Source organism: Aulonocara sp. 'chitande type north' Nkhata Bay, linkage group LG18, assembly GCF_057382095.1.
Source record: "Aulonocara sp. 'chitande type north' Nkhata Bay isolate Kocher_YH1m ecotype deep benthic linkage group LG18, A_spYH_male_GT1.1, whole genome shotgun sequence".
NCBI classification, from domain to species: domain Eukaryota; kingdom Metazoa; phylum Chordata; class Actinopteri; order Cichliformes; family Cichlidae; genus Aulonocara; species Aulonocara sp. 'chitande type north' Nkhata Bay.
In genome coordinates, this window is record NC_141361.1 from 29,613,442 (window position 1) to 29,641,441 (window position 28,000).

The following is a 28,000-nucleotide window of genomic DNA, read 5'->3' on the forward strand; positions in this document are numbered from 1 at the left end:
AAAATGTGAAATGAAGTTTAAAAAATTAGCCACCAAGGAATGGTATAGTTACTGAACAATGTGTCAATTTTTCTGCCTGAACTGTGGACAAGCAATTTTCACATAATAAGCAAAAGTTTTTGTAGTTAAATCAAAGAGCCCGCAGTTTACCCAGAGTCATGCCAATTGAACTCCCAGAGTTTGGTTTTCCCCCTCTTGTTTCTGCCTCTTGTAAATCCCAGAGCTGATTCTGCAGGGAGATTATCTGAAGTACTAAAAGAAGAGAAAAAAAAAAAGAAAGCAATGAGCCATTTCCTTCTGCTTATATATGCATTCGCACAACACCAGCGCCTTCGGTTGACCTTCCGTTCCTCAAATGTGGTTCAAAAATACACTTACTGAGAGTTGCATTTGAAAGGCTTTCTTCAGCTTCCTGTATCTGATCTTTGAGTTCAGCCGTCGTCTTGTCCAGCTCTTTCTGCAGCTCTGCAGGAAACCAGTTTAGAAATGAAACATCTTCATTCAGTTTCTGTGGCTCCAACCAGAAGAATAGCTCTCAAGTGGAGGCAAATTCAAACATTTCTCAGTACTGCAAGATAAGCACATCATGCTAACGATAAAATAGCTCACCTGCGATTTCGTCTGCAGTTCTGTTAGAATTAGTAGCAAGCTTGATCTTCTCCTGCAAAGTGCTCACCTCCCCGGTGAGTGTCATTATTTTAAAAACTGAAAGAAAGAAAACACTTTTACATAAAAGCTGAACTGTGCAGCGTCATATGATTAAAATGTAATTAATTATGATTAAATCGTGACCTGTGCGAGAGATTTTACTGTATTTCCAAAAAACTTACGGAGAAGTGTGTCACCATCAAGCTTCTCCAGCACCTGCTTCATTTTGAGCTGCAGATTGGGTTGGTACGCTGTCAGGAAATCACACATGCATTTTAACTTTTGCTGATATAAATTGTTTCCAACTGTTACATATGTGCAAGGAAAGGCTTACTGCCAGATGTAGACGATGCTGTTGACATGCATGCAGCAAGTTCCACTTTCAGCTGTATGACCTCTGTCCTCAGCCCAAAGGCCTCGTCACCTGTAAGAAAGTGTACAGGTTGCAACAAACCAAAGCAAAAGTAGGCCTACTTAAACTCTTCGCTGGATGTATGCTCACCGAGTTGGTTGTAACGGTGATTCGCCTGCTGAAGTTTCCTTTGTAACACCTCCAAAGTTTCTTTCATACCTGATAAGGAAATGTTAGGGTGACACGAATGAGGACCCACACACACAGCTTTCACCTTAATTGTTCGGTACTTTTCACCAACACTGTCCCAGCTTTGCAGCTGCCACCCACACACAACACCCCACCATCTTTTATAGGGGAGACATGATCAGATGATGGAGCTCAGGTGTGTGTCAGCCTCCCCTGACACCGTAACCTGAACCCACTGCTCCACCCCTCCCCTGCAGCTGAGCCACAAACCCCACCCTGCCACTGTTAGCAATGCCACATATTAAAGCAGCAAGATAAACAGTCTCACTGCTCACCCACTGTTTGAAACTAAGTATTTCAGCTCCTCCCCTCCTGTCTCTTTAAGACTAATTTCTTCTGACTGGCTGCGCTTTGCAAACAGAAGATTTGAACAGAAGGTAAGTAGCGCATGTCTGCTCACAGCCAGAGCTCCACCTGAGAAGGCCAAATGTGGGCAACTGGCTAAAACAGAGGGCTTAGAGCAGTCTGAAGTTTTTGGCTCATTTGAAATAACTTCTCTATAAGCTGACCTCTTTTTTTTTTTCTTACTTTGACCATGTTTAATGTATTAAATATGTATGTATTGATTGATTGAATCAAACACAAATTTTTTATGTAAATTTAAGAAGTTCATCCAATATCCTTAAAAGTTGCAGAGGTAATATAACAACAACAACAATAATAATAATAATAATAATAATAATAATAATAAGCAGACATCTGCCAAGGCAGCTCACTTTCTGTGCAGTATTTACTCTTAAGGGAAATTGTATTGTATTTTATATATATTTAATTTCTTTGTACTTTTTAAATGTACTTTAAGAAGTTAGTAGCGCAGTAAAAACAAGAGCAACGTGCAGCCTTTTGTTATTCGCCCTGCTGAAACCCATTTTAATATACTCGACATGATTCTGTTTATAATTAGTTTTACACAATTATATATTATATATAGTTACTTATAATTATTTTTTTATGTGGCTATAGCATGTGTGCAACATTAATTTCAGTAAAATTTGTTTAAATATTTAGTAAATAAATATCAAGTGGAAAAGAGCTTTTGCACACGAGTTGATTTTGTTTTCAAAAAAGTATTCGGGAACATTGTACTTGTATTCAAATGGTTATAACCTGTTAAAAATCCCCATACTGGGGTGGCTGTAGCTCAGGTGGCAGAGCAGGTCAGCCACTAACCAGAAGGTCGGTGGTTCGATCCCAGGCTGCCTCCTGGCTGCATGCCAAATATCCTTGGGCAAGATACTAACCCCGTGTTTGCCTACTGGTGGTGGTCAGAGGGCCCCGTGGCGCCAGTGTCCGGCAGCCTCGCCTCTGTCAGTGCGCCCCAGGGCAGCTGTGGCTACAATGTAGCTTGCCATCACCAGTGCGTGAATGTGTGTGTGAATGACTGAATGTAGTGTAAAGCGCTTTGGGGTCCTTAGGGACTGAGTAAAGCGCTATACAAATGCAGGCCATTTACCATACTGTATATCATTTCCTACACGCCTATAGAAAGTAGTAAGTAGTAAGAAACCTAGTTTTAAAGAGCTCTATATAGGAATATTATCAAGTCAATCTATTGACCTTAAAGTTGGGGTTAGAGGTCAAATGTGACAGGAGGTAAACATTTAAATGTAAGATTTTAGATTTAGTTTTTCAAATCTTTATTTATCTGACTAATAATGTAGAGACAACACTAAGACACTCGCTCAGCTAAATACTGGCATCACATTTTGAATCTGTGCAATGCACGCTCAATAATCCAGTTATTAAATCCCAGAAACTTGGTTCTGTTCATGTGGATGCAGCATATTCAGTGGGAAACATTTTTTACATCACTTATCCAAGTGATTTGGACGTCGCTTGGATGAGTGAATAAAACATTCCAGATTAGCAGAAGCAGCTTACTGGGAACATGTTTTTGGATTGTAGTGTATTGTTAAATAAAATAGATGTAAAAAAAAAATAAATAAAAATCACTTACCGGTGCAAGTTTTGATGACAATTGACTGTAATAAAACATTTGATCTTAGATCAGATGAAGATAATATAACAAGTTTCTTATATCTATCGTAAGTAAGTAAGTAAGTAAAACTTTATTTATATAGCACCTTTCTAGATAAAAGATCACAAAGTGCTTCACACAAGGATAACAAAGCATAAAACAAAACAGATGACAGTTAACAAACAGCAATTCTAAAAAGATGTGTTTTTAGTTGTTTTTTGAAAGAAGCTACTGAGCACAGAGATCTTATGCTCAGTGGGAGATACAGATACAGATATACTAAAACTTTTATTGATCACAATATTTATAGAGATAAATCACATGATGTAATAACTATTTAATAATTACTACTTACCGTCACATTTACAGGGCTGTTTTGAAAGTCAGTGGATAGCTAAGGTAAATGCACAAGAAGAAATGTATCATTAGTAGTAGCAGCCAAACTTCTGCTCATCTCTAAACATTTGCTAAGTCACATTTTCTGGGACTTACAAGGATCCTGGAAAGGATTGCGTCCAAGTCGGGATTCCCAGTTCTGACCAACCTGTTGTGGCCTGAAATAAACGAGAAAACATAAATATTTACTTTTTTGTTGTTGTTACAGGTATTTGTTTAATTCAACCCCTATTAACTGACAATAAAAAGGACGATATTATTTCCCCCTACCAGCTCTGGGATCAGAAGTGCAGAGTACACAGGTGAAGAGGAGCGGAATCCAAATGAATTGAGAACCACCAGCCATGGTTTTTCCTTCCAAAACCTTCCTCTGCTGTCAGCAGCAGTCAGCGGGCCTTTTATAAGACTCTGACTGATCAATGTCCAGGGGTAGTGATGACTTCCCAGAAGAGGCGGAATAAATAAATGACTTAATTTGCTGGAAATGGCAAAAGTTAAACATAGCCAACTGTGCACACAAATAATAACAAATAAGCAACCGTGTCTTTAAATTGCCAAAAAGGAGAGACCTTATTGTCTGATTTATTTTGACATTTTTATTTGTCTCAAACAAACATTGCGCTAAAGCTCAAATAAAAATCAATCACGTTCAAAGTACCGGTACGAGAACTTTTAATCACATACAATGCCTCAAAGTCTGTGAATTGCTTTGGATTTTTCTCAATTTCCACTCTTAGCTTACAACCCCCCCTCCCGAAGATAAAAGATAAACTTATTAAACCTAAATAGATAAACATACAAACGTCATCATCTTTGTTTGAGGAAATGAGTAATGCATATGTGCAAGTAAAGAAAATAGAGGAACCTTTGCTTTATTTTTGCATTTGCAAACATAATTAAAATGATATTTTTTTATTTTTTTCCACCCTGTCTTGTCAGGGAGCTTTTGCAATCAGACACATTTTGCTTTTCCGAGATTAGCGCTGCAAACGCTCTATAGGCTCCTCTCATTCATGTGTTTCTGCAATTACACATTTAAGTGTAACTCTGGGCTCGGTTTCCTCATATGAACTGGTCGCTTTCAGATCCTTCCCCAACATTTGAATTGGAAGTTCAGGACGTTGACTTGGCCTTTCAAAAAAACAAAAAAAACAAGATTCTGTGTAATGGATTTTACGCATTTGTTTCTAAAGCAGAAACGCCTGTAGGTTCAGTTGGAGCTACTTTTATGACCACCAACACGGTGAAGGTGCAGGGTGAAGCATTGAGGTGTGTCTCTGGTCTATGCTGAAATGACAGATGATGTGATTTTTTAAAATTACATTTGTGGTGGAATGCAGGATTTATTGTTCCATCAATAACAGTAAGACATCCGGCCTAACCTGGCACCGTAATGCTGGAATGAAATGCTTTCCTTTCTCTCAACTCATTTGAAGTTAAAAGTCAGATTTTGCTCTCATCCCTCCACAAGACATTGTTCTAACAGTCTTCTGGCTTGATCTTTATTGAACTGCACAGGCAGATGACCTCTTGGAGAAACTGACTCTGTTCCTGCGTACTTTGGTGGGATTCTTCATTCTTCAAATGACTGGGTCAATCCAAAACATTAACCTGACTGTGACTATTTGACCTTTCCTTGGTAGAAAAACAACATGTGTTATGTAAGGTGCAAGACTCGCTTCCTCTTATATTGAGATACAAAATGTGCTGACATTTTTGTTATGAAAATGTTGCTATATTTCCAAATGGCCTGACGTTGGTAATGAATGTTTGTGACCTCCTGAACTGCAACACTCCTTACAGTTTGAGTGAACGTTCTTGGTCAACCACTTACCCCCCCAAAAATTCTGGGTATTAGTTGACTCCCTAGGAGTGGTTGACTCCCTAGTCTTTCTTGGGAAGTGGTTGACAAGGAAGTTTGAAAAAACTTCCTCTATTATCTATGCAACCTGACTGTATATTGGTGTAGTCCAAATGTGTTAACCTTGTGACCTTTTCCAGCCTGATGAGAATCAAAAATGCTAAAGTGTGAAGTTTTCAGGAGTCTTGTGTTTTTGTGCCATAATGCACTTCTGACCAAAACGTGCTGTGAAGATTAAACCCAGATAAATCTGCTCATCCCAGAGTTTAACATGCTTCCCTCCCTCAAAGGTAAAATTCCTAAATTTTAAAAAATGACCACAGAAGAGTCAGCATACTTCACTTTCCTCTGGATTGGGTAAGTCTTAAGTGACCCAAGTCCTACGAGATGCTTCTATAACCCTTTATGGCAGCGGTCCCCAACCTTTTTTGCGCCACGGACCAATTTAATGTCAGACGATATTTTCACAGACCGGCCTTTAAGGTGTCGCGGATAAATACAAAAAAATAAAATGATACGACCAAGACAAAAACTGTGTATTTTGTAAATATAATAATAAACGCAAATTCATTGTGTAATTGTGTAACTTTATTGGCAGCGTACTTCTTAAATGTCCCTTAATGCTCTCTGGTCACTATGGTAACGCATAAGTATTTCTTTCAAAATAAGACACACAACTAAAACACAGGAAAAGACCCAGGGAAACTGAGTTAATGATAAGAACCCTTAAAACCGCTAAACTTCACACCCGAGCTTCAACTCTCGCGGCCCGGTACCAAACGACACACGGACCGGCACCGGCCCGTGGCCCGGGGGTTGGGGACCGCTGCTTTATGGTGAAGATCAGCAACTCAGAAATAACCTTTGTTCATGCCATGATTCACTTTCACAAACATGCATCGTGTAGATCAGACACTGAGAAATCTTCTTTAAATAAAAACAAGACACTCACTCTCACATCTGTCATCGCTGAAAGCACTAGACTGGGAGTTCGTCTTCATATTAACATGTTTAATTTAATTTAATACAAAGAAAACAGAAAACCCCAACAATCATATGAGGTGAGGGGTGGAAGACAGAACAAGATGCACTATGGAAAAGAGTCCGGGATTAATAATGACTAATAATTAAATGCAGATTGGTGTGTAAAAACATAGAAAGTAGAAAAAGGTGAGTGAAGAACAAACAGTGCAATGTGGGAATCTCCCAGCAGCCTAGGCCTATCGCAGTGTAACTAAGGGAGAATTCAGGGTCACCTGATCCAGTCCTTTATCAAAAAGGAAAGTTTTATGGCTAAATTTAAAAGTAGAGAGGATGCCTCTCTCCCAAATCCAAAGTGAGAGCTGGATCCACATAAGAGAGGCCTGGAAGCTGAACAACTAATCCCAAAGGTTCACCTTCTAAGGTCAGTAGATCCAACTGACCACTCTGAGGATCCAAAAGCAGAAGCATGAAAACTTACAGCATTGAACTGAAAACAAGCTGTTTATTTAGGCGAGCAACACAAAAAGGGAAACCTAAAACTTGGAGACTCACTAAAATGATCTAAAGAACAAGGGGAGACAGCAACTATATATACAGACAACGAGACAAGGGAAGCAAACACTAAAAGCAAATCAAAGGGAAGGCTAACTCTTTTAGAAATAAAGCAGAAGGTGCAACAACTAAATAATGGATGAACTTAATACAGGAGACTTGGCACAAGGGAACAGAAAGAACACTGAGGGAAGAATTAAACTCAAACATCATACCAAATGTGGCAGGTTTGCAGTTTATTAGGATTAATTTCTGCAATGTAGACATCTATCAGGATTTTCTCCTAAATGCACACGTAGAATGAGGAATGGAAGACAATAGAAGCTTGCGACATTTGCCCTGAGGCACTATCAAAGCACGGCCCACTGATGAGAATAGTTTGGCTGATTAAATACAACTTCCAGTCTGAGTTTGGTTATCTCTTCCGCTCAGCTTTCGTAATAATGCCAGTAATCAAGAATCACTGGGTTCATGCCCCACTACCAAGTGACAAAAAGAGCAAAGCTAGACGTAACTTGTGACCATGTCGACCTGTGCGAGTGAGTTCAGGATGATATATTGTACAACCATGTTTGCAATGAAAAGAGAAAACTTGTGTTTCTGTAGGAAACACTGTGAGTATTTGGGAAATACAGAGTTCAACAGAATGTTTCCCCCATTCTTGTTAGATGGCAAGTTTTTAATGATGCCCCTGATGATTCCAGTGGGCAGTCTGAAGGTCATGATGAAAAGCTATGCCAGATGGGTTTGAAAAGAAGTAAAGCTCAGAGTTTGTAGGAGGGACCCACACAACCTTCAGGATTTCACGACTGTGAGGAAGAATGGACAAAAATCACACCTGAGCAACGCATGCCACTAGTCTATATGCGGGAGGCGTCTTCAAGCTCTCACCAACAAAGACGACCTTGTACAAAGTTAATTTCAATAAGTGCGTTCAATACTTTTGTTCCTGTGTCATTTCTCACTATTACACAAAACTTAATTCATGAACATCTATTCTTTGATTAATTTGCATGTGTGGATTGGATGGGCTGTTACCAACATCTGGTGAGAATTTCATGTCAAGAGGACTTTTAGAAATATATTTACTTACACAATTGTTGACATGTTCAATAAGTACTTACCTGCTGTGCATATTTCAGAAGCTGCAATGTGAAATAAACATTTTGGCAACGCTGCAAACAGTTTGATAAAAGTAACCCAGTTCAACATGAGAAAATATTCCATAATACTACAAAGTGTAAAGTGTTATTGATAGTGTTTGTGACGATGTTGCTCTTTTTACTACAAACTATTAACTGAAAATAACTGGTTCTTGGTGAAGATATGCTGGGAACTGACAGGTTCTGACAATGATTTACTAGATCTGTTTTAACCAAGGTCATTTTAAGTGAACTGACAACACTTAGCAAACATTCAGAAACTAAGTGCAAACAGTGTCATCTAGTCCAAAAAACAACTTTGAAATTAAAAACCAATCCAGAGAGATCTTTTTACAGTTTAGCTACTGTAAATGTATTTGGTGATGCAGAAATGAGAACGTATACGAACTCTGAAAGCTTGTGAGTTTATACGTACACTGGAATCAACACCAAGGAAAGTTTAAGTAAAAGACATAAAGAAAGCTGAAAAATGCTGGCTCATGAAAAGAGCAGCAACTACAGAGATGATTACCATGATTTGATAACAAATTAATATCATCTCAATGAGGCTGACAATCAATTGTACACAGACACCAATATTTCTCCTTTTAAAAGGACACAAACAATTTCGATAGCAAAAGTCCTTTAATGACACAGTTTTGATTAATGAGCACTCGTTTCTATTTGAATATATTTGTGCTAACAATACCGCTGTTCATAATGTCTTTTAGCTTTGTCAACTCAGAAATTGGATGGTGTAAGTTTTAGGAGACGAGGGCGCCATGGTGTGGTGTTGTGCGGTAAGAAGAACATTCACCCTGTCTGATCTATCACCAAGTAAACTGTCACCAACTAAACCAGAAATCTACAAATCTATTATTTGACCACAATGGCGCTAGAGTGAGCTGCAGCGTGGCCTTTTTATGTTTCAGATATGCAGTTTTAAGTGTTACCTTAGTTATTTAATTCATTAATTCATTTTAATTTTCTTTACTTATGCTTTTAGCATGTACAGCACTTTGTGAACTCTGGTTTTATGTTAAAGTGCTTTATAAATAAAGGTGGTATGGTATGGTATGGTATGGTATGGTATGGTATGGTATGGTATGGTATGGTGTTTACAGCTACCAGCAGCATTTCCTGCAGAAAACTCCTTTCCTTGCAATGTGTCTTGGAGCTAACTTTTGTGAACTTCCATCATAGCATGGAAGGTAAAGGCAAACTTCCATTGTCGATGACTTAACAGCAAACATGCAAATTGAATTATCAAGAGAAAACAAAATGAAACATTAGTATGAATCATTCTAGCTCTTGTGGGTCTAACCACTGAGGGACTTCTCCAGCACACTGATCTAGAGTGGTAAACCAGATAAACCAAAGAAACCACTAGTGAACTGTCTCTGTGTGAGGTTGAAGATAACATAATCTGTGTCTTAGTCAACACGTTCAAAATTAACAAAATAAATCAAAGTATGGATCAAAGTACGGATTACTTTGATTACTTACAGGATTATTGTAAGTATCTGAAAATGAATGGAATCTGCAGCAGTACAGCACGGCAGAGATAAACGGATATGAACATTCACACCAAAGTAAAAGAAATCTGCAAAACTGCATCTGTGAAAGAGACAAACATCGTTTGAGGTTATTGCTTCCATCGATGTGGTTCACTGATACGGGCGCTTCCCAGAGAAGCGACCAGAGGCCAAAATGGGTGACTGTTACATTTACAAGAGCCTAACTTGTAATTTGAACAAAAGAATTTCATGTTTCTATCATGAACAGAATTAAATCGTGAAGGATCTGCATAAAATTCAACAACTTAATTTATTCTTTCTTTATTCCATCTCCTATGTGGGTATGAGTTTCTGTGAGTTTGACTCTATTTATGTGTTTTGTTGTATGTATATCGTCATAAGTGTTTTGTGAGTGTTGTTGCTCATCACAACAATCAGATAGGCTCATGGAGTTTTTAAAAATTGCAGACCTAATATTGCACTCTCCTTGGCATATCAAAACACTAATATGACAAATATTTTACGTACTGTCCCGTCATATGTACTAAATATACTAAAGTAGTGCGCGGTGAGCGTATTCTGGGGAACCTGGACGATGCTATTCGAACGAAGGCGGAAGTTAGTACCAGTGAATCCTCTTGCATTCGTTTTTTCGTCTGTCATCTTCTCGCGATATTACAGTAGACTGACTCTGGTTATTGCAGAGTTGAGTCTCTACGGCAGCATAAAAAAGCAGTGCCGACGAGCTGCGGTACTATCGCTCATACATTTCCTTGTCCTGTTGTTATTGAGACCTGACAAACCAGATCCTGCGCGTGCTGTGTTGGACGGTATCATTTTGTACAGGTGAGCGGCTTCGGTTTAATTATTATTATTATTATTTTTAACTATGTGCCCTGCTAAATAACTGCACAGGACTGACACTCATTATGATTTGAGATAGCGTGACAGCGAGCGCGTTACATATAATGTTAATGCACGTCAGTTAGAAGCGCTTTGACATCGTGTTGAACTTTCCTCTGGTAAAATCAACATCAGCTTCGTTGTTAGATTTTTATTGTGCTATCAGGGTAAAGTTCATGTAATCCTTGTGTAAATAGTCTTTTAACTTATTGCAGATATATCAGAGTGATTATCTATTATGATCATCAGTGTTGGTTGTAAACTTCTTATGCAAAATGCTGTGTAACACTGACTGGACCTAAAACACTCATGTAAGGAATGATGTCACTGCTCTTACTTCCAGATAAACTCTGGACAATGGTTCTATTATGCAATCATGTTGCAACGCCTTTTAAAGTTCCAGCTGACTTTTGATCACATGTAACCCTTCATGTTGGGTATTTTGCTCACATGGTGTAATGGATCTCACTGCTGATTGTATATGGTGTTATTACTGCTCCTCCAGACACTGAAGATGTCCCTGTCTGGCTGGGTATGCGTAGTAACTGGTGCCTCCCGGGGCATTGGCAGAGGAATAGCTCTACAGCTGTCTGAAGCAGGAGCCACAGTCTACATCACAGGACGCCAGGAGAAGACTCTGAAGCAAACTGCTGCACAGGTGGGCTTTTAACACTTGGAGTCTTCTAATAATTAGACAGGGAGGCATTTTTAAATGCAGCTTATTGTATCGTGGCTTTCATTTGTGATTAGTGGAGTAAGTTCTGAAGTAAAGCAGATCCTCCCCTCATGTCCCATATCAGTGTTGCAGCTAAAGTGTTGGCTCGTTCTGCTATGTTATTATTTTTTCACTGTTGACACAGGTGACGGAAAGGGGTGGAAACTGTGTACCAGTTATCTGCGATTCCTCAAAGGAGACCGACATTCAAGGACTGTTTGAGCGAATTAGACAGGAACATAACGGCAGACTGGATATACTGGTTAATAATGCCTATTCTGGAGTACAGGTTGGATCACTAATGCTTTATCATTTCCTGGTAGAATTATTTCAGAAGCACCTAATATGGAGTAAATCTGCGTGAATGAAATGACATATGTGCTTTACTTTAACAAAACACGTGGTATTGTTTCAGGATATCTTTGAGAACATGGGTAAGAAGTTCTGGGAAACTGAGCCTTCTATTTGGGATTCCATCAACAACGCAGGCCTCAGGTACTGTGTGCTTGGGTGTTTAATCATGAGATAACTCACTCATTGTGAGCAAACGGCATCCTATCATGTAACAACTGGCCAATACACAGATGCTAGAAAAAAAAGTTATATATTAATATTATTAATAATATTTGCAGGTCATTAAATGAAATAAGTATTTGATCCTCAAACAAAACTTGAGTACTTGGTGGAGATATCCTCGTTGGCATGCACAGCAGTAGGATGTTTCTTGTAGGCAAACACCAGGTATACATGCATCTCAGGAGGGATTGTGGCCCACTTCTCTTTACACAAATGACTTCTGTTTGGCAACTCAGAGCTTCAGCTTAGAGATCTGGCGACTAGCTAAGCCACTACATGACCTTAATGAGCTTCTTATTTAGCCGCTCCTTTGTTGGCTTGGTGGTATTTGGATCATTGTCGTGCTGGAAGACCCTTCATGACCCATCTCCAGTGTTCTGTCTGAGGGAAGGAGGTTCTCATTCAGGATTTTAAAGTCCACGGTCGTGTCCATTGGCCCCTCATTGCAGTGAAATTGTGTTGCATGTTTAGCAGAACAACAGCCTCAAAACATAATGTTTCCACCTCTGTGTTTTTGACCATTGGTCACCATCTCTTTGGGTCATATTCCTTATATTTCTTCCTCCAAACACAACGAGACCTTAAGTTTTGGTTTCATCTGACTACAGTACTTCCTCCAAGCTTTATTAGACTCATTAAGGGCCTGTTCATGTGCATTCTTGAGAAGGGCAGATTTCAATTCATTACAGCATAGTGTGTTACCATTGGTGTTCTTGGTGTCTTTTGAGATGATCCACTACATGATCCACTACCATACTGTTCAACTCTTTGGAAGTGAGCAAACTTACAAATTCAGCAGGAGATCACATGATGCACACAATCCAACCTAGAAATGTTTTGAAATAAAGTAAATGGTAGAAATATTATATGACTTACTTAAGTTTTTCGACATCTGGCAGGGGGCACTATTTTTTCTCAGTTTACGCAGCCCGGTTGATGGTGGCTCAAGGTCGGGGTTTGATAGTGACCATTTCTTCTTTTGGAGGGATGCGGTACCTCTTCAATGTGCCATATGGTGTTGGTAAAGCTGCTGTAAGTTGTCTTCTTGATCAAGTATAACATGTGTTACTGATATTACTTTCTGATTGTTTTAAAGGCCTTTATTTTTTGTGGTTTGTTCCCAGTGCGACAGACTGGCATCAGACATGGCTATCGAGCTACGCCGCAGAGGTGTAGCTTCTGTCAGCCTGTGGCCAGGAGCGGTAAAAACAGAACTGGTGTCTCAGTTGATACTGGCGAAAGAGTCACCGTCTAAGGTAGATTCCCTGTAATGAAAACTCCTTTTTCTGGTTGCTGCTTCAATTGTAAGCTAAACTTGTGTTTTTTGCTTTTTTTCTCCCCAACAGTTTAAAAACGTTTTTGCTGATGGAGAAACCACAGAACTGAGCGGGAAGTGCATTGTTAACATGGCAAAAGGTACAACTTCAGAAATTGGTGCTCACCTCACAGTGAGACTGTTAAATAGACACCAACACCCCCCTGATGGACATTAAAATGTCTTTCTGGGAGTTATTGTTCCTAAGAAACAGATACCTTAAATGCTGAGGAATTCTCAAGAGTATTTTGAAAATGCTTTTTTAAGTGCACGCAAAGAAACCATATTTTGATTTCCTTTTTGGCCGACAGATAAAAATCTGATGTCACTGACTGGGAAAATACTCATGACTTCTGATCTGGCAAGACGCTATGGAATAAAAGATGTCGATGGTAAATTTGTGATTTCTTTTTTAAGATTTGAATATCTTAAACCTCACTACTTGGCGCTTAACAAATCTATTACGCAAGCTTTATGTCCCAGTTGCTCTAACATATCAGTACTGGTAATAAGCAAAATAATTTTGAATGTATGGTCAATCCACCAGTGTGCACAAGCTCTTTAATCGAAATTATATTTGTAATGCTAAAATATAATTATTGTTGTTGTCCATTAACTTTCAAGTGTACTGTTTTACAAAAATCAGAAAAAAATGTAAAGCACATTATTATTTTTTGATTAACAGGCCAAATTACAGTTATTTACTAACATCCTTAAACGGGAAAATTAGTTTTAGTGGTTGAATGTTATGCTTGATTCATTTCTCAGAGAAACCCAGTGTAGCGGCTCAAATTTGGGAATAAACACGTGAATTATTTTGTTATTTTCTTAATAGATACCATAATTTATTTGTTTTAAGCAAGTTTTAGACAGACTTTTAAATATTGGTGGTCTAATAAAGTTTATTAAGAACCGTACTCTGAACTTATTGTCTGCTTACCCACAGGGCGAAGTGTAGCTGATTACACTTCGATTAAATACCTCCTGTCCCAGGTCCCGTACCTGTCCTGGCTGTCGGTTGCCGTGCCCTCATTCGTACGTGTGCCACGCTTCGTGATGACCCTGGCATTCAGCCGGTTCTAAAGATTTCCTACATAAACTCTCTAATGGCAGTGTTGTCTACAGTCGCCATTTTGTTTACTAACAGTTGAAGGGTGACGAAAGACTTAAGATGAGCACTTTTTTTTAAAGGAATGTTTATCATTTTACATATGTGCACACACACAAACACACACCCCTGTGTAAGTACTTAATGACTGTGATTCTGTGGTGGTGGAGGTAAATGAAGTAAACACAAAGGATGTCCCTGTATAATTTTCCTCAGATGAAGACACAATGTGAAAACCTGAATGTCTTATTATAACTACATATTATGGTTTTCTTATATATTACGAAGCTACGAATGATATTTCAGAAACACAAGTGTATTTTGCACTTATTTTTGCATTTTATAAAAACTGTATTACGTATTCTGGACACACAGTACTGCTAATACTGCACCTGGCTGGCTAAATAACAACCAGTTAAATAAATGAGTGCTAACCTGTTGCTGTTTATTTGTTTTGTTTTGTTTTTTCAAAATATCAAAATTGAAAAAAATCTAAATTGAAGATTTTTTATTTGCAGACATTTAAAAGAATGAAGGCTTAAGTTATCTTGGCTTTACTTGTCCGATCTAGCAGTTATGCCCATCTTTTATAATATTCATGCTTCCAGGTCTGACAAGTGAAGCCAATGTGGAAATGCCTTTCTTTCTAATAACCAAGAGGGGGCAACTGTTACATGTAGAAAAACAAGACCTCCTGTGATATTCTATGGTAATACAGCCATTATTTCCCTTGCTCTGTGCCTATGTCAACACTCTCATGGTCCCCAGTAGAATCACAGAGCAGGACAAGCTAGTTTTTAAAATGTGATTGACTCGTCATTAGCCAAAGAACAAACAATCTCCCTAAATTTCACAGTCAGATCCATCCTGTGCTCATGATGCCTAGAAATGCACAGCTTGAGATTTCACAGCAGGACTTCCCTAAGCAAGGACTGATACCACAGAGCTGTGTACTTCCAACTTGTCTGCAGTTGCAAGTATCACAAAGATGGTTTTGAGAATGTTGAACAGTGTTTCTGTGAATTTCATCTGTGGACAGACTTTATTAACACAACAGTGTTACAAGGTGAAGTCACAAAACATGAGAGGTGTGAAACGTGACAGCTGTTCAGAGATAAGTGTAGACCATGAACTCAAGAACTTCAAACACGTGTACACCAGTAAGATAAACCCTTACTTCTGTTGTTAGTTTGCGAGTTCACACAGAGCCACTTTAAAAATATATATACCGAAATCAAGTCTGTGCAATGCGAATTGTTGTGTTTACTAAATATTAAATATTCAGTGAACTGTTCTACTTCATTTCTCTGTGTTTCGTTAACTTGTAAACCCACAGATGGCCAAAGGTAAGGATCCTAAATAGTTTGTAAAACCAGGATCAAAGAGCCGGTTCCTAACGGGAGTTCCTGGAAGAGAAAACAAACAAAAAAAGATGCTGACGAGAAGTACTCCAAGTCAGGCGGGGAGAGTTGATGGATGACCAAATGATCAAATTTACCAACATGACTGTAGTCGGAAATCACATCAAATTTTTGTCGGCCGCTTAGGACAGCGGGAGGGCGGAGGGGAGCTCTGATGGGTGGTTGACGTGAAACTGTTTAGCCTACTGTTAGTGATATATTATACAGGCGCTTCCTCCCTCCAATCCAAGGCCTGCTTTTCATGGACTGGCACACCCACACCCCGCCGTCACTGTTGGAGAGTCAGTTGGGCCTTCTGGTCTTCCTGGTCCTCAGCTCCGCCTCGCCTCGATCTGGCCGGACAGGGGAACCACTTCACAGTTAAAGAACAAAAGCAACAACGGGAGGACCGAGTGGCACGAAATAACGGCGGCTCGGATTGAGAGTCTCACGGATTGGAGCTTTGTGCCGTCTTCGGCAGGAATTAGCCGACGACTGAACTCCTAGAAAACGCGACAAACTTGGTCGCCTCGGATCTTTGTATCCTGACCGTAATCCGTCGAGGTGCTTGATAAATAAGACAAGGGTCAAACAAACGGACGGACGGTATCGTTTCCCAGCTCTGCCTTTAAACTTCGGCCATATAAAGCGAGGTGCCAGGGGGGAAACCTGATTTTCTTCGCTTTTCCTTTCGCTCAAACGGACCTCGGGAATAAAAAAAAAAAGGGCTTGTTTGGCATTTTTTGGTAAGTTTATTTTTATGTTTCACTGAAGCGTGTCTGACGACGAAGTGCGCCTGTGCAGTGTGAAGCGTTTTAGTTAGTACGCCATAAAGAGGGGGGGAGACGCTGGACTGCTATTGTAGCTGACACGGTCAACATTTTTGAACTTTTGGAGCTTTTTCTTCCGCGAAAACAAAAACATGGTGTCTAAACTCCCAACGGTTTAGCGGGTAGGGGGATGAGTAAGACATGAAATATATATTAAAAAAAAAAAAAAAAGATTGTGGGGGTCGCCACATGATCTCATCCCCGTGGGTTTAGTCTACCACCAATGAGTAATTCAGTGATTTCATAATTGTTAGCTAATGTTTGTGTTACACTTCAGCATTTCTTTTGTGGTTCAGGCGACCTAATCGCCGGCAGTGGCTTAACCTCGCAACTAAATGCGCAACTATTGCTCTTCCAAATGAAGATTAGAGCCTTCCAAATTAAGAGTAGCCTTCATATTATGAAACTGTACGTTGTGAGGTGTCTCCACCCCTGATTGATATAATTGAATAAAGACTGCAGTGGGACAAAACGTCAAACAGTGGTCTAGCACTTATACTGAATCACTCTTTCATGTATGTAATAGAAGCTTTTGTGAATAGTTGGAAGCAACACCTGTTGCTTAAAAGCAATTTGATAATAATGGTATTAATCACCTTAGAACTACTTTAACTAGGAATATTTGATTGTTAATAGTGTGTCTGGACTTAGACTCGAGTACGACGATGCAAATGTTTTGGTGGCTGCCTTTGTGAAGAGGCTACACTTATCTCTTCGAACTGAGAACTTGGAAGTGGAACAAAGCCTGAGTGGGAAGGGGCGAGAAAGCAGACTGTGATGGATTGCTCATTCTGCCCCCACCCTTTGCAGCCAGTCCCCCCACTCATACAAAACAAAAGTCAGCCATCACACTCTGGGGGAGGGGAGACCCAGTCTGGATAGAGTGTACCACTAGTTTCATTGAGAGTTCAGAATAAGGAGAGCAGGGTGGGGGTGGCAGCTGTCCCATAATTGACTTTGAGAATGAATGAGAACATGGCGATCTTAAAACATCTGAGTCTGTACTCTTGAGAGGACGTAGGCCTTCCTTTTGCGATAATCTTGTCTTTAGTTTAAACAGTTTGGCAGCTGGGAAAAGCACAATACTAAATTATGGTTTCTGATTCTTTTCTAGGTGAAAGCACACATTTTGATAGCCCAGATGGCTACATACACTGAACATAACGGCAGACATGGACTACCTTTGGACATGAAGGAGATGCTAGAAGAAAAAGTAAAGACAGAATGTGAAGAAAACCTTGAATCCAAATGCTCATCCAAGGATTTGCGTGACTCTCCCTGCTCAGCTGAAAGCAACACAAGTGGGGTGGCTAGTTTCACCACCAACCACAACTCTGTTGTGTGCCTGCCTCTAGTGTCAGAGGGACTGAAACTGGTATGGACACAGTCTGATCAGACCCGTGAACTCGACACCATCCCAGAGCTGGTCAAAGCCTTCAACTTATTTCCCTACCCGTCGTCTCGGGAGGTTAGCGCTCTAGCCCGGGTCTGTGCCTTGCCACTGGACAAAGTTAAAGTGTGGTTTATGGTGCAGAGAATTAAATATGGAATTAGCTGGTCCTCGGAAGAAATTGAGGAGACACGGCGAAAGCTGGCAGTGCCGGAGCTTTGTGATGACTCAATTGAAACAAATGAGGAAGACAAAATGAAAAACAACACAAGTTATGAGGAATTGATAATTGAAGACAAGGATAGTGAAGAAGAGGAGAGTGCTCTTTCTAACTACCCACCTCAGACAAACGGCCCAAAGTGTGAGTCACTAGATTCATACAAGCCAGCCAAATCCAGCACACCGTGTTTCAGCTCAACCCTCCCACCGCCTCAGGATTCGTACTTCTACCACCCACCAGCAGACACGCCAGCAGCCGATGTTTCCTTTGACCTTTCAGACTCTTCTCCACGACAGCACCGCCATGGACGCTACAAAAAGTCTAAAGCTCAGCTTGCTGCCCTTCGCAAAAGTTTTCTAAGAGAGAACTGGCCTGCAGAGGCAGAGCTTAGACGCTTGCAGGAAGAAACGGGGCTGAGCCGTAACGACATTCGTAAATGGTTCAGTGACAGTCGTTACCAGCTGCGCGTCGGTCGAGGAAGCCTGGCAGCAGCCCAGAACTTTTCTCAGCAAGCTGCTGTGGGAAGTAAACATGATCAACAGTCTCAGCCTCTTCCACTTATTACTCAAAAGTCTCGTCAGCTGAATGGGGCGAAAGGCCATGAGCCAGCACGTAGCAATGGGATTAGAAATTCACACTTCTTCCAGACCTTTTTGTCAAATAGCCTGGAGGCATTTGGGGAAAGGGTTCTTGAGGCACAAGGGCACGATGTTATTGAGGATCTTTCAGGGGAAGGAGACACTTTCAAAGATGAGGAACAGTGTGATGAACGACCCTTACAGTTGACAAAGACTTGCAAGATTGAGCCAGATGTTCCCCTGGAACCATTAAGTATATCCAAATACTCTCCTTATTCTTCCCCCTCAGACAGCCCACCATTGTCTGTCTCACCTAACAAACCATTTTCAAATAAAATCACCACATCAAAGAAGCTAGGCCAGTCAGCCAAAACCAGTCCCTCCACATCTACATCCCCTGCCCTCACTCCTGCTGGGCGACCAAGAAAGACCAAGGAGCAGTTGGATGTGTTAAAGCAGCATTTCTTGCGTTGCCAATGGCCTAAGAGTGAAGACTACACTGAACTTGTTAAGCTTACTGGTTTGCCACGGGCAGATGTTATTCAGTGGTTTGGGGACACACGCTATGCTGTCAAAAATGGCCAGCTGCGCTGGGTAAAGGGGGTCCGTGATCAGTTCTTGGCAGAGCTGGCTTCCCAGCAAAGCAGCTGCGGTTTAACAAACGGAAGTGGAACATCCTCTCGGCCCGGGGGTAGCCGTAAACGAAAATCTCAAGCAAATGGAAGGAGTGCAGATTCCCCAGATATCCAGCCGTTGGTTAACTATTACCTTTCAAATGGCACACTACATGAAAAAGACCTTGATTCTCTATGCAAGAAATCGAGAATGAGCTACCAGCAGGTGCGGGATTGGTTTGCAGCTCAGGACGTTGGGGAAACTGAGCAGGAATCTATTGTTGTTACTTAATAACATTTCTACAAGTTGAGGTGCTCTTCAAATAATTTGCACCATGAAGCATAAATATTACTTTGGTTAATATTGCTTTAACTGAGCAGGTTTGTAACATTCAGTCTTCCCACTACAAGCCCAAAGTGAGGTTTGTGTTTTATATGTGCTGCATTCCCTGCTTTCCCTAATATATTTGGACTTGAAATACCATTGTGCTGCCTACATTACTGTAAATAGCGCAGCAACTTGTACACTGGTTTGCTTTATTTTTTGAGCTTATTATTTTTGTTTAGATATCACTACAGAATTTCTAGTATATTATGTAGTTTTATAATTTAAATTGGTTGTACATTTGGTACCTGACTGTAGCAAACAACCTACTGCTCCATAAAATGTCTACATTGACAAATTTGTTGACTGATCACTGTGTGTAACCATTCCTTTATAGCCAACAAGTCCTCATCATGAAAAGCACACTGGACATGTACACTTTAAATTGATGTCTTGCACTTTGGTTTATGATCCTGCTGCCGTTATGTTAATTAAATCCAATTATTTCACAGAACATAAATTCCTAATTGTACAGTGTTGTTCTTGATACTTTTAAACTCCTCACTTTTCTTTTTAAGTTACAGAAAATACAGCTAAATTTAATAGCTACAGCGTATTTTTGAAACACATTCCTCAATATCCATTTAGTCTCTCTGCTGTAATTCTTAGTAAATAAATAGCTTGCATACAAGTGCACCTTTGTGACAGTAACAGTCAACAGTACTAAGAAGCAGCAGACACATCAATGGCATACAAACACCAACCCACTCATTGATTCAGTTTTGGGTTTTTTTTGTTTTTTTTCTTTGGTTCCACCCCCCACCCCTATTCTGTCTTAGTAGTTAACTTTCAGGTTTATAATATAGACAAAAACAGTACTGTGTAATCCAAAGAAGTTTTGTTTTTCAGATAACATTATGATTCATAACCCAAGCATTATCAAATTGTCTTATCAGTTTATGTATTTATTAGTTATTTCCTTCATGGCTGTGTTTGAGAGATGAAAAATGTTTTAGTTGACATACCAAGAATGAAGTGGGCTTTAAACAGAGTCCGTTTAGTTTCTTAGAAATGCCTGGACAAAGGCTGGAAATGTTACGAAGCAGTGTGCATCACTTTGTTTTGTCATCCTGTTAGTCAGGAAAAAGTTAATGTGTCATACTTTGGGGAAATGTTCATAACATGTAGTGTCCTCCTTGGTTGATGTTCTCTTTTTTTTCCCCCCCTTGTTGGAAAACTTCTTATTTGCACATTTGTGTCACTGGAAACCAGTAAAGCATTGACCTTTATAACTGTGTGCAAAGTTTTTTGTTGTTGTTGTTCAATGTACTCTATGAATATATCTGACTATTTATTTTTAATCCATGTTAAGTTTTGTTGTGAGTGTGAACCACGTGAAATTAATGCATCAGCAGTGTACTTGCAGAAAGATTACGATGACTCCAACTAAGTTGTCAGTTTAATTCCTTAACAGAACAACATAGTAATATCAACTTCCATTAAAAGTAAAACAATTTATACATGCCTTTTTGTTATCAGGGCAAAACCACACAACAATTTCATAGTCCTAATGCACAAATCTCAACTAATGAACGCATCCAGGGGTGTAAATAGACATTTAATCAGTGCCTAGGTGACTGAACTGATAATCCACTTATGAACTGTAAAAGACCAGGAGTCTGGGTTCTGGGGATGAAAATGAACTGACTCAGTAACGTGAAAATATCAAAAGCTTTTATAAATCTGCTACAATGTTTGATAAAAGTTAGAATTTGTAAGTAGCTGCCAGGTAACTTTTCCCTCACCTGGTAGGTGTGCTTAATGATGTAGGTGTTCCTTTTTAAAACAAAGAGAAAGATTTTGATTGGGGATTGGAGGCGCACAGTATCCAATTTGATACAGCACATTTTCCAGTTTGATCACAGCATCCATGGCAGAGCTAAAAGAGTGTGTTTGCAGCCACACTTACTGTATTCATGAAGAGAACTATGGCTGGAAACTGAAGCAGCTGATCCAGGAGTCTGACAAAACACAAGCACAAGAAAGTTTCCTTTGGTTTTTAATTTTGTAACTTCAACATTCTAAATGGAACCTTCAGTAGTTTTAATAGCAAAATACTTGATGTACTTGTTAAAGCTGATTTTTGGTAATGAGTGAAAAAAACTTTCAGGTTTTATATCTCATGGAAGCTCGTTTTTTATCATGGAGGTACCATGAAGGAAAACACCATTCCCTTATTTTATCAGCAACTCAGCCACTTCAACAATTGCGTACAGGTCCATAGACAGACTTATATGTTTACAGGTTTAGTCAAATCTTTAGTAATTTCAAACACATAATCCCCCCCCCCCCCCCCCCCCCAAAAAAAAAAAAAAAAAAAACCAAACAAACCCCAAAACAATTCAACAACAAACAAACAAGCAAAAACATTTAGATCATTAAGTGTGACTGCCTGGTTTATAGTCGGCTGTGGGCACAGACAGCTGGAGAAACGACAGCCGATTAGACATTCCTGCTTTACATCTGGGCACATGTGTGCCTGGTGCATAGTAATGTAAATTCTCCACAGATGAGTCTCCACAGACACAGAAACCCCCCTCAAAAAACAGACAGGCATGTGGACCCTCGTGCTTACTGTATGTCACAGACACCTAAGCGTCCTTGGACTCAGGGACACAGAAAGTAGAAAACCCGCTTTTAAGCTGTGCCTTTTAGCTTCATAGTTCAACTAACCCTTCCAGGCAGCTCTTATTTGTGTGGTGACAGTAGATGAGACGACACATTAGGTTTATTAACAGTTGTAGCTCAAATCCGTGATGTTTAAACCAAGGAAGGGGGTTAATTTAAGCCCAGCTGGGCTTGAAATACACTTGTGTAAACCCTAAAGATGACGTTGATGATGAAGATGGTAAGTTTATGCCTTGAGAACAGAAACTGCTGCTTGGCAGTTAAAGCTGGAGCCTGAAAATGCTCACAAAGCTGACTGCATTCAACATTATTTACGAAACAGATGAGAACAAATTATTAGCTCTCCTATGAAATTTAACCTACTAGGACCTGGCATCCACATATATAGACATCACATTTTGGGGTGTCTAGACCAGTGGTTCTCAAACTTTTCACAGTGAGTACCACTTCATAAAATATATGGCTCTTGAAGTACCACCCTTACGGCCGAAATTGAAGTACAGTAGTATAGGCCTATTTAACACCACATACAGTTTACACAAGACAATTTTATTTCTTATATGAATGTTATTTATTTTAACTGTCATAAACAGGATGTGACGAGTGATAATAATAACAACTGTACTGTATTAAAACATTCACAGCAGGTGGGATGTCCAATCTTTAAGTGAAGACCTGATGATACCTGCTTCCGGGTCCAAACTACTCTTCATTTATTATGTCTGCTGTGTTTTTAACATGTTTTAATGCTTTGTATCTTGTTCTATTTAATCTGAACAAGCCCATAAAAAAAGTTATCACTGTTGGCCTCTCTCAGTTTTTATCATCACTATTCATTTTAAAGCTCAGTTTTAAAAAACCTTACGATGTAACAACAGCCCAGCCCATGCAGCAGTATATTAATGACTAGCCTTATATTGCAGTTGTTCTCCTGTCTGAAGTTTGGTCCATTTACTGGAGTTCATCCTCCAGTATTACTGTGTTTATATTATGCTAACCATAGCGGTGTAGCCCACACATCATTATATACCAGCTAGCCCAACTTCAGTAACCTTACAAACACCACTGCTGTTTAGTTTTCTGTCTTCATTTATGTCGGAAGTGATAGCAGAGCTGTATGTCTTAATTTTTGCTGTGGCGGTTAAGCTGCTGAACCTCCTTCGTGGTTCGTGCACGTCAAAGCTCACTTTGCTCTTCGTGGCGTTTCAGCCGACGACACGAAATAGCATCATGTGGTGGCCTCGCTGTCTACCCGCTGTGTGATGACCCTCCTCCAGGATCCGCCCACCCAAGCGAAATACACCGCTCTCAAGGCTCTTCTGGCTCCGGCTCCCAGAAGAGCCTCGGGAACTTTCGTGTCGTCTTTGCATACCTCTACAATGGTATATTATTTAATCTTTAAAAAACTGGGAGATTTCCCACATACCACCAGAGAGAGCCCAAGTACCACTAGTGGTACGCGTACCACAGTTTGAGAACCACTGGTCTAGACCACAATACTAAATTTTGCTCTACAAGGGCCTGATATCCACTTACAAGGACATTATACTGCCACTGTTCTATTGAAATTTAAAACGAATGTCCTCTTATCATTTTTATCAGAAACGACATCAGGTTAAAAGACAATTCTTTATTTTTACATTCATCAGGTGCCAATCAGCCCAAATTGGAAAGAGATATTAAAAATGCATGCCATGAAAGAGTTTGGGTCTTAGGAGCTTAAAGTAACTTTTTCTGAGAATCCTTTTTAAAGGCTTGAAACTTTCCTTTTTGATAGTTTATAGTAAGGGCTGGATTAGGTGACCCAGAATCCTCCCTTCGTTATGCTGCACTGGTGGGCTTCCCATGATGGGCTGAGTGTTTCTTCGTCACTCACCTTTCCCCCTCACTATGTGTTTGCACACCACTCTGCATTTAATTATTAGTCATTATTCCTCTCTGGCTCTCTTCCACAGCGCAATTTTTGCCCCGTCCTTCTCCCCTTATTTCCAATCAGTCGCGGCATATAAAGTGCCTCAAGGTGACTTTTGTGATTTGGTACCATATAAATAAAATACAATTTATCTGAGTAACTGACTATTAGCTATTATAAGGAGAGGTAATAATGCTGATCTGGTAGTTTTTGGTGTCTGTGATGTAATTGTGTTTCTGTGTGCAAAGTAAAATAATGTAGGGATCCTAAATAAAATTAGAAAGTTTGAATAAGCTGTGATAGAAATGCATTTCTTTGTTTAACAGCACTTGGGAAATTATTTTTAAAAAATTGTCAATTTTCATAGGAGAGCAAATAATTATAAAATAATAAATATAATATAATAATAGTTGTATTATATAGGTTTATTATTATTATAATATAATCATAGTTGTCAAACTCAATCTAATACTTTTTACCTTACAGTTATTTTTTAAGACAAACATGTCTTGATATATTTTCACTTTTGATCTGTATTTCCTTCACAAGTGCACTGCGAGCACACATTTATATGAAATTTTAGTCTGATATATTTGGTCATTAAATTTAGGTTCAATAAAATAATACACTGGGTAAAACTGGAGACTTACATTGAGGGAGAGACTAGGACCTCTGTGCATGTTCCACCTCTGGGACTCTGCTGAGCCTATATGACTGACACACATATATCATATTTGAACAGTCACATGATACAAAGAAAGAAATCAACTACAACATGACAATAAGATGCTTACCTCGTGGTTCTTGAACGAGGCGTAACTAGAAAAAAAAGAAAAACACAAGCTCAACATGAACATGAACCAGAAACGATTAAACTAAGCATCAGCGGTTAAACTGTAACACTTCAATCAACACAAATCACTGGGGTTACCTGGGGAGGTGACAGCCACAGGGAGGGACATCCTCTGAGTTCTGTAAATGAATGGGTTATTACTGCTTCATTTAAAAACTACAAATGAAGTGAACATGTTAAAATGAAAAAGAACTTTTACCCTTCAGTTTGAAATTGTCCTGGAGAGAGCTGCAGAGCAGAAGAAGATTCATTCAGATGAATCTTTTTGGTACTCTTGTTTTAAAAATTAGGCTTTTGAAGACTTACCCTCCATTGTGAAAGTGGCTTTTTAAATTCCATAGTTTCTTTCTTCACCTCTAAAAGCTGCTTTTTTAAGTCAGCATTCTCTCTTTGCAGGTCTGAGAGTTGCCTTGAAATAACAGAAGAAGAAGAAAATCACTGCAGTTGGATGGTTTTATTTACACTGCCACAGAGGAAATAATAGCAGACATTAAAATCACCTGTAACTCTGCTCGGTGACTTCTTTAAGGCGTCTTTCCAATTCAGCAGACTTGTGCTTGAATTGTGCCATGACTCTCTCCATCTGCATCTGCTGAAAGATGACAATCTGGGAACATGAAGACATTGTTACTAAATGATAATTCTGTGAAAAATGAACAAATCAAGTTTGACTAGTGGGTAATAGCTCCGAGTTTCCCAAATAATCATAGCAGAGAGATGCATTTCATTTTTCAATCTGTAGCTAATGACATACCAAGTTAATAGTAATTGACTGCATACACAGGTATTTAACAACCCGCTATAACAATTAAAAGGCACAGAGGCAATGGGGCTTGAAGTGGCACGATCTGATATCGTCGTGTTGGTGTTGTTCCCACATCATCATAATAAATGTTGTTCCAGGTTCAACATTGCAAGTGACCAATCACATTGTTGTGACGTAATACTTTTGCGGGTTTGGAAAAAACACTGTAAATAAAAATCTACATAACTTGCGAGAAACCGCCTCTGTCCGCCGATCCAGCAATTTGAATTCTTTGCATTTCAGGATGCTGTTCTTTAATAAACGGTAAGCATTATACATATTGTCCTTGCAACATTGGAATTTCATAAATGAATGAATGGCTTGGCTTGCAAAAGTATTACGTCACAACAATGTGATTGGTCACTTGCAATGTTGAACCTGAAACACCATTTATTATGATGATGTGGGAACAACACCAACACGACAATATCAGATCATCCCTTGAAGTGCATGCTGCCTGGCAGGGACAGACCTGACACATGTGCTCTAGCCGTGATTGGATGAGCTTCACTGGGTCGTTGAAAAACATTTTTTCCTGCGGCTTCATCTGAAGCAGAAATACATCCACATGACAAAGAATGTTGGATGTCTGAATTAAAGTCAAACAGTAAGCTGCTCTGATTACGTCAGACTCACCAACCTCATTGATAGCCAGATAGCTGCAGCTGGCCCCACATACAGTGCACGGATCTAAAGCAGATGGGGAGGGGGGGGGTTTAGCAGCCTCAAACTTTGAGTTGCACTGCATCACAGTGGAGACATACTCATGAGGAAGTCTAGTTACAGCTCAGAAGCAAATGAACTCTCTCACTTGATTTAACGCATGCTTCACAGAAAATGTGGCCACAGCTGGACGCGGCAAACGTGGATCCTCTTCTTTTGAAGCACTGGTTACAGTGGAACCAGACCATTTTTGTGTGTTTCCTAAACACACACATGCACACAAAACAATCAAACAGACACAAGGTTATTGCCCAGTTTACTGCAGAAGAACTGGCCCTTATTTACCTCCCCTTCTTTTTGAGCCAGAATAAACTGTTGCACACGCACCTGTCTTTAATAGTTTCATGGGACTCTTAAAAAAACAGCTGCGATCTTATTATCTGCAAGACCCCCATCAGTGCAAAATTTTATACCACACTCTTTTTGTACAGCTTTTTTTTTTCCGTCCTCATATTACACACTGGTAGCTGCAGGTAGTCCAACTTAGAAACAGAACTTATGTGTTGTCTTGCACACAACTCAAAATTACTCACATGAAATAATTACATAAAAGCCAAACCAGAGTTCAAAGGTAGGAAGGATAAAAGGTGATGGAAAAGGAGTAGCATGAGAAGAGGAAGCCCAAGAATAGTAATTTCAGATGAAACATGTCCAACTGTGGTAGAGCATGTTTTTCTTCTGGGAGTGGTTGGTTAACAAAACATTTTGAGGGGATTTTTTATTTCCTTCTGTGTATGCTTTAACGTCATTCCTGCGTGTACAGTGGAATCTTTTTTTTTTTTTAACTTTATTAATCAAAATACTCAGTCTGCAGAGGCTTTCACGAGAGACGTCAGGATTTTATTCGAGCTTAACAATGCATATTTCAGTCTTTATATTAACTTATCAATTTGTATCCCTTCATTTAAAAAAAAATACTGAACAGAAGTAATTTAAAAATATATTCTCAATGAATCCCTCTCAGTTTCCTCAATTACTCACTACAAAGGTGACTCTGACATTAAGCTAAAAAAAATGGCTTTACTCACTGAAAACTAAGTTAAACTCAAACTGTCACAAAGTATTAGCTTGCTAGCTAATTAGCTTAAGTTGTAGAAAACGGCGCTCAATCAGCCAAACAACTGGAAACACTGGACACTGGCAAAACACTAAAAAGAAAGGACCCTCATATTGGCTTCCTTTTTTTTTTTTTAGGTGTCTTTCTAACCTTACCTGCTACACGGAGCCGCTGCTTTGACACAGGAGCAGTTAGCTCAGCAGTCCCCGCCTCGGGAACCCGGTCTGTGTTGTGATTGGCTAATGAATGGTGACGTACGTGAAGTCTGTATTACGTACACTTTCTCTTAAAACCAAGATCCGAAGTGGA

General features: G+C 39.6%; 4 protein-coding genes across 9 annotated transcripts in view; 2 read left to right on the plus strand and 2 right to left on the minus strand.

Moving 5' to 3' along the window:
• LOC147308955 (uncharacterized) overlaps nucleotides 1–4,037 on the minus strand; it is a 30,191-nt gene extending 26,154 nt beyond the window's left edge. Inside the window, exons 1-10 of the mRNA XM_086270925.1 lie at nucleotides 3,894–4,037; nucleotides 3,720–3,781; nucleotides 3,583–3,621; nucleotides 3,207–3,231; nucleotides 1,151–1,219; nucleotides 983–1,072; nucleotides 831–899; nucleotides 610–705; nucleotides 379–465; nucleotides 151–252 (exon numbers count right to left, since the gene is read on the minus strand). Of these exons, the coding sequence (XP_086127051.1) occupies nucleotides 151–252; nucleotides 379–465; nucleotides 610–705; nucleotides 831–899; nucleotides 983–1,072; nucleotides 1,151–1,219; nucleotides 3,207–3,231; nucleotides 3,583–3,621; nucleotides 3,720–3,781; nucleotides 3,894–3,969 (715 nt within the window). The 5' untranslated portion in view covers nucleotides 3,970–4,037. The remainder of the gene's footprint in view (nucleotides 1–150; nucleotides 253–378; nucleotides 466–609; nucleotides 706–830; nucleotides 900–982; nucleotides 1,073–1,150; nucleotides 1,220–3,206; nucleotides 3,232–3,582; nucleotides 3,622–3,719; nucleotides 3,782–3,893) is intronic.
• Nucleotides 4,038–10,384: 6,347 nt separating this feature from the next.
• On the plus strand, nucleotides 10,385–14,734 carry dhrs1 (dehydrogenase/reductase (SDR family) member 1). The gene is made up of 9 exons (XM_086270929.1): nucleotides 10,385–10,525; nucleotides 11,088–11,240; nucleotides 11,443–11,586; nucleotides 11,713–11,792; nucleotides 12,773–12,905; nucleotides 12,998–13,129; nucleotides 13,220–13,289; nucleotides 13,500–13,580; nucleotides 14,135–14,734. The coding sequence occupies exons 2-9, from the start codon at nucleotides 11,097–11,099 to the stop codon at nucleotides 14,269–14,271; spliced, it is 921 nt and encodes a 306-aa protein (XP_086127055.1). The 5' UTR covers nucleotides 10,385–10,525; nucleotides 11,088–11,096; the 3' UTR covers nucleotides 14,272–14,734.
• A 576-nt stretch (nucleotides 14,735–15,310) lies between these two features.
• On the minus strand, nucleotides 15,311–27,997 carry LOC147308957 (E3 ubiquitin-protein ligase RNF212B-like). 6 transcript variants are annotated; one of them, XR_015125957.1, is made up of 13 exons: nucleotides 27,847–27,997; nucleotides 26,723–26,835; nucleotides 26,552–26,601; nucleotides 26,384–26,458; nucleotides 25,607–25,713; nucleotides 25,413–25,515; nucleotides 25,306–25,334; nucleotides 25,185–25,225; nucleotides 25,048–25,072; nucleotides 24,904–24,967; nucleotides 21,623–21,674; nucleotides 15,795–16,049; nucleotides 15,316–15,702 (listed from the first exon to the last, which is right to left on the minus strand). XR_015125957.1 is itself a non-coding variant. In XM_086270932.1 (13 exons), the coding sequence occupies exons 2-13, from the start codon at nucleotides 26,820–26,822 to the stop codon at nucleotides 21,276–21,278; spliced, it is 723 nt and encodes a 240-aa protein (XP_086127058.1). In that variant the 5' UTR covers nucleotides 26,823–26,835; nucleotides 27,847–27,997; the 3' UTR covers nucleotides 21,253–21,275. The 6 variants fall into 6 exon arrangements, 5 of the variants coding, with proteins under 5 accessions (XP_086127059.1, XP_086127058.1, XP_086127057.1 ...); XM_086270932.1 differs by lacking the exons at nucleotides 15,316–15,702; nucleotides 15,795–16,049 and adding exons at nucleotides 21,253–21,339; nucleotides 21,459–21,489 and having other exon boundaries at nucleotides 25,607–25,695; XM_086270931.1 differs by lacking the exons at nucleotides 15,316–15,702; nucleotides 15,795–16,049 and adding exons at nucleotides 21,253–21,339; nucleotides 21,459–21,489 and having other exon boundaries at nucleotides 25,607–25,698.
• homeza (homeobox and leucine zipper encoding a) lies at nucleotides 15,987–21,026 on the plus strand. Its single transcript, XM_086270928.1, has 2 exons — nucleotides 15,987–16,442; nucleotides 17,641–21,026. Exon 2 carries the CDS (start codon nucleotides 17,668–17,670, stop codon nucleotides 19,618–19,620), a length of 1,953 nt encoding a protein of 650 aa, XP_086127054.1. The 5' UTR covers nucleotides 15,987–16,442; nucleotides 17,641–17,667; the 3' UTR covers nucleotides 19,621–21,026.
• Nucleotides 27,998–28,000: the final 3 nt, after the last annotated feature.

What these genes read in the sequence shown, in the direction of transcription:
- dhrs1 (XM_086270929.1), top strand. Translation starts at nt 11,097, where the DNA reads ATGTCCCTGTCTGGCTGGGTATGCGTAGTAACTGGTGCCTCCCGGGGC. An exon ending in ATGCCTATTCTGGAGTACAG is followed by an intron (nt 11,587 to 11,712) that starts GTTGGATCACTA and finishes GTATTGTTTCAG; the next exon opens with GATATCTTTGAGAACATGGG. An exon ending in TGGAATAAAAGATGTCGATG is followed by an intron (nt 13,581 to 14,134) that starts GTAAATTTGTGA and finishes GCTTACCCACAG; the next exon opens with GGCGAAGTGTAGCTGATTAC.
- homeza (XM_086270928.1), top strand. Translation starts at nt 17,668, where the DNA reads ATGGCTACATACACTGAACATAACGGCAGACATGGACTACCTTTGGAC.
- LOC147308957 (XM_086270930.1), bottom strand. Translation starts at nt 26,822, where the DNA reads ATGGTCTGGTTCCACTGTAACCAGTGCTTCAAAAGAAGAGGATCCACG. An exon ending in TGTGGCTGTCACCTCCCCAG is followed by an intron (nt 25,073 to 25,184) that starts GTAACCCCAGTG and finishes TTTTTTTTCTAG; the next exon opens with TTACGCCTCGTTCAAGAACC. An exon ending in GTCCTAGTCTCTCCCTCAAT is followed by an intron (nt 21,675 to 24,903) that starts GTAAGTCTCCAG and finishes GTGTTTTGTCAG; the next exon opens with ACTCCTGGATCAGCTGCTTC.